At 41.1% G+C, this 8,302-nt stretch overlaps 1 protein-coding gene across 1 annotated transcript; it reads left to right on the top strand.

Moving 5' to 3' along the window:
• Positions 1-268: 268 nt before the first annotated feature.
• On the top strand, positions 269-5,392 carry LOC123247432 (alpha-1,3-mannosyl-glycoprotein 4-beta-N-acetylglucosaminyltransferase-like protein MGAT4E). The gene is made up of 4 exons (XM_044676321.1): positions 269-370; positions 1,409-1,489; positions 2,110-2,263; positions 4,311-5,392. The coding sequence occupies exons 1-4, from the start codon at positions 269-271 to the stop codon at positions 5,372-5,374; spliced, it is 1,401 nt and encodes a 466-aa protein (XP_044532256.1). The 3' UTR covers positions 5,375-5,392.
• Positions 5,393-8,302: the final 2,910 nt, after the last annotated feature.

Raw genomic sequence — 8,302 nt, 5'->3', positions numbered from 1 at the left:
AAGAGGACACAGCGACATGTAATAGATCTCTTCCACTAGGTCCTAGATGGTAAAGAGGAGTCTCTTCTGTATATGATCTTTTCAGATAGGAAAGAGTTAAAGGTTTGGGAAATCAAATTAACAGGTAGAAGGAAGGGGGGAGGAACTTCTAAAGGAGGTAGAAAGATGCTCCAAATTTCTGTAGAAAGAGAAACTTCCCAGATTATACATTCTGAATCTTGGATCCTGCTTAGTTTCCTTTTCAGAGTTGAATCCCACCTGGGGGGCCATGCTTTATTCCACTCAATGTTCTGTCCTGGCCTTTTTTGCCTTGATTTTCCTGGGGTGCCTCTTCAGCCTGGGAACTACCACAAATGAAAACCAGATCCTGGTGAGTAAGAGTCAACAGTGGAGAGAAAATGAATAGGAGGCAATGCAAGGCAGTAGCTATCAAGTTCTATAATGTGTAATGTAATAGAGCCTGGATATAACAATTCAGAGTAAAAGGCTAGGTATTTAATGAAGGAAGGAAACAAGCATTTACTTTGATGCCTACCATGTTCCAGACACTGTGCTAAGGGTTTTTTACTAATTTGATCTTCACAACCACCTGAGAGGTGAGAGCCAGCCAATATCATAAAGGAAATAAGGAGGAGTTGAAATGGATCCTGGTAGAATTGGAACAAAGTAAATTGAGGTAGGGTAGGAGCATTCTAGCAGAGAAATCAGCATCCTTAAAGCTGGGGAGGCTGTTCAAACCTGACTCTGAAGAAGTGATATGAGAATATGAGATATGAAAAAAGTTAAAAAAGAGATTCCAAGAGAACTCTAAGAGACTTGACAACTTGAAGACTTTCCAAAGTCTATATGTTATCTTCAAGGTAACAGTGGCATAGGAGTTTAGAGTAGAGGGGCATGATATGGTCAGATACATACTTTAGGCAAATCTCTTTAGCAGCTATTTAGAGGATCAATTGGAATGGGGGAGATTCAAAAAAGGGAGAACAAATAAGGTTACTGTAATCATCCAGAACCATGTGGGACTGAACTAGAGTAGTGGATGGATGAATGTAGAGGAGAATGTACACAAGACATTGTGAGGATAGTTTGGTAACTGATGAGATATATGGGGTACTAGAAAAAAGGTGTTGAGAATGATGCTGAGGTTGTGAATCTTGGTTCATGGAAGAACAGTGGTTTACCATCAACAGTAATAGAGAAGCCTAAAAGAGGGGGAAGTTTAGGAGAAAAGTAAGAGTTCTGTTTTGGACATGCTGAGTTTGAGATGGCTTGTGGGATGTCCAGTTTGAAATGTTTGGATGGCAGTGGAGAGATCAGGTCTGGACACACACACACACACACACACACACACACACACACACACACACACATATATATATGCCACGATGTGATCTATGCTCCCCTCTAGCTCCTCTCCAACTCCACCACGGGAGTCACCTTAATCAGAGACTCAACAAGATGCCATCTGCACTGCACCCTCACAATGCAGGTGAGAACCCTCCAGTCCCCCCCCCCAGCACCTTACCCCAAGACAGGGGAGGGAAGAAGTACTCCCATTGGACTGCTGAGTAGAAGGGGGTAGGGAGTAAGAAATGTCCTCAGGTTTGCATGGGGGAGGGGAACAGCTTCACCCCAAGTCCGTATGGCTTTCTAGTAAGGAACCTCTGGCAAAGGATGGCAGATGTGAGCCCTTTTTGGCATGTGTACCATAGGTTCACCATCATGGCATTCAGAAATAGTGAGAGTGGTGAGAAAGGTGGAGATAAAGAGATAGGAAAAGGCAGATGATGTGTGGGGCAGAGTTAGAATTTCCCCAATGGCACTTGTACCATTGCTGCTATAGGTGTCTAGATAAATAATAACTGTCTCTAGAACAGAAGAGTTTGGAAACTTGCACAGTAGAGGGAGGAGGGGGCATTAGTGGGGAAAGGGAGGGTAGGTATAGCTATGTTGGAGACATGCCCTAAAGCCTGAGAGCACTAAGAAGTGGCATACTGGTTGATTGTACAGCCCCACTGGGGTTGGACCACCTCCCCCACCTTTGGAAAACACAGCCCTAGAGGCTTTGAGTAGGGTTTCTAGAAAGGCTAAAACTTGTCCCATCTCCAGGAGGAAAAGAAACTCTTGGCTTGGATGATTGCTCAGGAACAGATCACGTCTGTGAGCAAGAGCCACCAGAAGACCTTTAAAGAAATGCAGATCCCTTTCAAGCTTAGTAATGCTTCTTATCAACAGCTGGCTGGAACTCTGCTCAGAAAGAACAGTAAGTGATATCAAGGAGACCTGGGAAGATATGGGATCCTAGAGGTATATAGGGAAAAGGGGGGTCATAAAGGTTATTTATCAAGCCCAACCCTCTCATTTAACAAATTAATAACCTGAGCTTGAGAGAGGTAACAATGACTTACTCAACCATACAAATGTCTGAGGCAGAATTCTAGCTGAAGTTTTCTGATTCCAAGGATAGTACTTTATCCACACTACAGCTTAGGAAGCCATAGAAGGTAAAACCTGAGGAAGATAAAGAATAGACTAGCTGACAGGAAGACCGTGGGTAGGAAGGAGAAAGGAAAGGAGGATGGGGGGAGAGTGAGGGATAGAGGTGGAGTGAGGCCAAAAAAATAAAAAAAAGGAAAGAAAGAAAGAAAAACCCACTGGAAGATAGAGCTATTGCCTATGGAATTTTAAATGCAGAACCGTGGAATGCTAGGGTCCATTATTCTCCCCAAATTCAGTCTGCACCAAAACCAGTAACATCAAGCCTGGCCATCCCCCATCTTCTATCTCCCACCAAATCACACCTATTATCTGGTCAGTTTTATGCTTAGTACATTCTTTTTACTTTTTTTTTTTTTTTAACTTTCTGTCTTAGTATCAATTCTAAGACAGAGAGAGGCAAAGACTAGGTAATCAGGGTTAAGTGACTTGCCCAGGGTCACACAGCTGAGAAGTGTCTGAGGTCCTGACCAATTCCAAGGAAGGAAGGAAGGAAGGAAGGAAGGAAGGAAGGAAGGAAGGAAGGAAGGGAGAAAAGGCAGAAAGGAGGAAAGGAGGAAAGGAGGAAAGGAGGAAAAGAAAAGAAAACATATCATTATCTTTTGTATCATGTTCTCCTGACTCCATGCCTAGTGGTCTGTCCACTGTACTACCCAGCTGCTCTACCAAGCACATTCTTAGCAGGATTTTGAGGAAGGAGATGGGAGGGAAGAGGGAAAGGAAGAACTATGGCAGAAGAACTTGGAAAAGGAAATGGAAAAAACAAGACTCAAACATTCTCTTCCTGGAAGAGGTGGAGTTATGGGGTAGGGAGTGTGCATGTGTAATCCTGCATATCAAGTCAGACCTCTTCCATATATCCATTAGTTTTACTGAACTGTTTTTCTTCCTTGTTTCTATTCTTTGTTCTAAGGGCAGAATCTCTCTGGTAGGGTTATATTGGGAAATGTAGATGATATGAAAGATATTAATAAAAGTTTGCTATTTTTTTAAAGAGAAGGAATGGGTTTATTGGGGGTAGGTGGGTGTTTCTCATAGCCTACTAGAAATTTCAGAATTTTGGGGTCCCTTATAGGACTCTCTGAATCATCTACGAAGTTCCTTTATCCTTTTATGTTAGTTAGCTACTCAACAAGCAATTTTTACAAAACTCTTATCTTCTATCTTAAAAATCATTAATAAGTATCAATTCTAAGGCAGAAGAGCAATAAGGAATAGGTAATTGAGGTTAAGCGACTTGTCCAGGATCACACAGCTATCAACAAGCCTTTAAAAAGACCCTAGCCTGTACTAAGTTCTGAGGATACGAAGAAAGGCCAAAATATGGCCCCTTCTCTCAAGAAGCATACCTCCTAGTGGAGTGATGACACATAATTATGCCTACAAGATAGAAATGATGCAAAATGAAAGGTAATGTCATCCATCCCCCGTGGCACCAGGGATAATACTGAGAAAAGCTGGGCCAGGGCAGGCTATTCCTAGGAACATTTTAAAGTAAACAAGCCCTGTCTCTGGTGCACTCTCACATTTCCAATCAGAATCTCCCCACTCTGGGGTCCCAGATACATACCCTCACTGCCCTCCTCCATGAGGAGCAAAGAAATGGAGACTAATATAAACCTCTAAGTAGGTGCCATTACCTGACCTGGTTCATTCCCCCAGGGAAAAGTGAAAGAAACCATGAAAGTGGAAAGAGAGAAGAGTTAAGGGAGCAAAGGTGAAGTTTCCAGGGAGGATCTCAAACCCTACCCAAGCAAAAATGCATTTTTCATCTCCTTCTGCTTCTAATTCTACTATTGGTGCTTCCTTCTCAGAGCTACTGAATATAGGTCTGTTTAAGCAGCATTTCCAGGGCAACTACCTCATGAGTATCTTGAAGTCACTGTTCCAAGCTTCCTCCAGTGACAAGCAGAAGGGTATCCTAGTGCTGGTGCGCTTAACTGCCCTTGACACTGACAATGTCAAGATCTTCAGTCCACAAATACTGGAAGGGCAGTTTCTGGTGATCCATTTCTTGTCTACTGTCTATCCTCCTGTGACAGCCCTGAAAACCAGCTTCAGTGAGGCCTACCCCAGTATGGTCCAATTGAATGAGAATATGGCCCATGTTTTATTCATGAACTTTGCTTCCAACTTCTCTGTCTATTTCCTGATGATTGAAGATAATGTCCACTGTTTGCCCACTTCTATCACATGCATGTGGAGAAAGGTAGTGACTTGGGAGAAAGATGACTGGCTGCTAATGGAATTCTCAACATGGGGTTTTGCTGGCAAATTCTTGCACTCTAGTGACTTCCCCTGGTTGGTTCGATTCTTCTTCCTCTACAGGGAAGCATCCCCTGAAGTGTTTCTCTATCACTTCCAAAAGCTGCTGGCCCAGAACAATTCCATCCAATTCAGCCCCTTCTTCTTCCATCAAATGAGCTTCTTCAGTAAGGACAGGTTCAACAGACTAGGATACAAGTCATTCACAATGGAGATACCCAACAACCCACCTGCAACTGTCTACAGTGATTTACAGATTTTAAATAATGTTTCTCTCCAAAAGGCCTATATTCCAAGGGAGGAAGGGGTCTTCTGGGCACTGGAGTCTAAGGCTGGCAACCATCCAAATGTGTTCTTGGCCAAGGCAGCCACCATAACCCAGGGGCAGGTGTTGACAGGCAGAGACCAGGATAACAATGAGAAGATGAAGGATGAAAAAGTACAATTATACTATGATGCCAAGGAAGAGCTCAAATTCTGTACTCATTACCTTCTGGGGCTACTGGTAAATGGGAAGCTGGACTATAAGATATGGAATAAAAAGACAGGGAACAATATGAGCTGCCTGAAGCTAGTAATGAGTACCTCTCAACACTGCAGAATAAAGATCTAGTGCATTAATATTTGGAGCAACCCCTGAGCAATAGAAGGAGACTGAGAAAATGATGGGAAGATTTGAAAGACCCCAGGGTGCAGCTTGAATTGACACAAGGGATCAAATTAAAATCTTGAAATCACAATTGAAGTCTGCTTTGGGGTCTGTCCCTGCTGAACAGAAAAGATGCAATTTGATTGAGATTGTCCATTCCTAGGGACCTCCCCTTGTTTTTTGTTTTTAACCTCTCCTGGTCTTACTCACTAATATTATAAGAATTATATAATCACAGACATAAAAGGAATCTCAGAGGTCATCTCATCCACCTATCCAAAATATAGATCCCTTCTATAATATACCTGACACAAGTATTCATCTAACCTCTTAAGGAAGCTTAAATATATATATATAGATAGATAGATTAATGAAGTCCTTGAGAGAAGGGATGTTTTTGCCTTTCTTTGTGTGGTCCCTAGAGCTTAACCTGGCATATATAGTAAGTGTACAAAAAAATGCTTTTTGGCTTAACTAACTATTCCCAAAGGTAGCCCATTGTGTTTTGTGGCATCCTACTAGTTGGGAAGTTTTTTCTTAAATTGAATCAATATCTACCTAAAACTTCTATTCATTGTTCCTGGTTCTTTCCTTAAAGGCCAAATAGAACAAATCTAGTCTCCCTTCCACAGAATAACCCTTTAAATAGTTGAAGCCTACTAACATAACTGATGCCACCATATTGAATCTTCTCTAGGCTGAAAATCCCTAGTTCCTTCACCTGATCATTACACAGTATGGATTATAACCTACTTCACCATGTTAATTTGACCTCCGAATATCCTAGCCATTTTGGCAATGTCCCTTCTAAAATATGGCACCAATAAATGGACATGATATTTAAGATCTGTATTGATAAGACCAAACTACTTTGACCATGGCCTCTCTTCACACGGCATTATACTTCCATTAGTGAAACTCAAGGTAGAATCAGTTTTGGGAGTTGTTATAGCACTCCTTTGAAGTGGAAAGAATGCTAGATTTGGAGTCTGCAAAGTTTGGTTCTGCTTCTGTGACAGTAGGCAAACCATTCAATTTTTCTGAGGCTCAGGTTCCACATATGGAAAATGAGGGGGTTGGACTAGATTATCAGTCAATTAAATAAGCATTAGTGCTGGGCACTGTGCTAGGAAATAAGTACAAAGATAAGTACAATAGGAAAATAAGTACAGGGAATAAAACAATCCCTACTCATAAAGAGATTACATTCTGATCAAGGAGACAACTAGTACATATACAAAGTATTCCAAAAGCCTAACTGCCCAAAGACTTTTGGAACAACCCATAGAAGTATATGTGGCATAAATATTAATACGATATGGCACAAAATATAAATACAAAGAGTAATGAAATACAGGGGAGTTTGGGGGTGAGGGAACTAGCAATTTGGGAGATTAGGATAACCTTCATGTGGACTATAAGGTTTAAGCAGCTAAATGTATCAATGCATCTAAAGTATTGGACTTGGAGTCGGGAAGACCTGAGTTCAAATCCTGTCTTAGTCACTAACTGTTTGACTCTGGGAAGGCCTTTTAACTCTTCTCAGCTCTAACTTCCTCATCTGTGAAACACGAATAATATGGTACTTACTCAGACAGTTGTTGTGAGGGTCAAATGAGTTAACACATAAAGTGCTTTATAGACCTTAAAATGATATATAATTGCTATATATTACTATGGATCTCTGGCTTAAAGGAATTGATTCTAAGAGGCATAGGTAAGGGGGGTGGGGCATATAACAAGACAATGCAAAGACATAGAGCCTGGAATGGAGTGTTGTATATGAGGAACAGAGAACAGTTTGGATGATAGTTTGGGAGAAGGAGAAGTGCCCAATAAGGCTGGGAAGATGTTGGGGCCACATTGCAAAAGGCTTTGAAAACTAAATGGGACACCTAGGTGGTTTAGTTGATATAGACTCAGACCTGAAGACAGGAGGTCCTGAGTTCAAATCTAGATTTATATACTTCCTAGCTGTGTGACCCTGAGCAAGTCACTTAATCCCATATGCCTAGTCCTTATCTCTCTTCTGCCTTGGAACCAATATTTAGTATTGATTCTAAGAAAGAAGGTAAAGGGCTTTTTTTGTGGGTTGTTGTTTTTTTTTTTAAACTAAACAGGAGTTTTTATTTTATCCTAGAGGCAATAGGAAACCATTGGAGTTGATTGAAAAGGAAAGCCACATGGTTAGATGTGCACTTAAAGACAATTGTTAAGGATAAACTAGGGAAATGAATTGGAAACCTGGGAGGAGATTAATAAAAAAATCAAAGAGAGAAGTAATGAGGGTCTTAACTAAGATAATAATTGTTTGGGGGGCAGCTGGATAGCTCAGTGGATTGAGAGTCAGACCTAGAGATAGGAGGTCCTGGCTTTAAATGTGACTTCAGACACTTCCTAGTTGTGTGACTCTGGGCAATTCACTTAACCCCCATTGTCTAGCCCTTACTGCTCTTCTACCTTGGAACCAAAACACAATATTGATTCTAAGGCAGAAGGTAAAGGTTTAAAAAAAAAAAAGATAATAATTGTGCTGAATAAAGAGAAAAGGTCAGAAGCAAGAAGGGTTTTAAAGATAAAAACTAAGATTGACAACTGATTGGTCATGTGGGATAAGGAAAGGAGGAGGGAAGGGAAGGGAGAAGAAGTACAGTATTATCAAGTATCTACCATGTGCTAGGCATTATGATAAACACCTTATAAATATCTCATTTTGTCTTCACAATAACCCTGTGAAGTAGGTGCTATTACCTTTCTTCACAGAAAACTGAGGCTGGGAGAAGTTCTCCCTCCTGGGAGGTCTCAGAGGTATTATAACGGATCTACACATCCGTATTCCTGCCAAGCATTGTAATTTTGGTCTCATATGTATACTGTTCTGTTGTTCATTTG

The sequence above is a fragment of the Gracilinanus agilis genome, chromosome 4 (genome assembly GCF_016433145.1).
Source record: "Gracilinanus agilis isolate LMUSP501 chromosome 4, AgileGrace, whole genome shotgun sequence".
Taxonomy (NCBI): Eukaryota; Metazoa; Chordata; class Mammalia; order Didelphimorphia; family Didelphidae; genus Gracilinanus; species Gracilinanus agilis.
This window is presented reverse-complemented; position numbering and strand designations above follow the sequence as displayed.

Coding starts and splice junctions, on each gene's coding strand:
- LOC123247432 (XM_044676321.1), top strand. CDS start 269: ATGCTTTATTCCACTCAATGTTCTGTCCTGGCCTTTTTTGCCTTGATT. Junction 371..1,408: donor CAAATGAAAACCAGATCCTG/GTGAGTAAGAGT, acceptor GCTCCCCTCTAG/CTCCTCTCCAACTCCACCAC. Junction 1,490..2,109: donor ACTGCACCCTCACAATGCAG/GTGAGAACCCTC, acceptor TCCCATCTCCAG/GAGGAAAAGAAACTCTTGGC.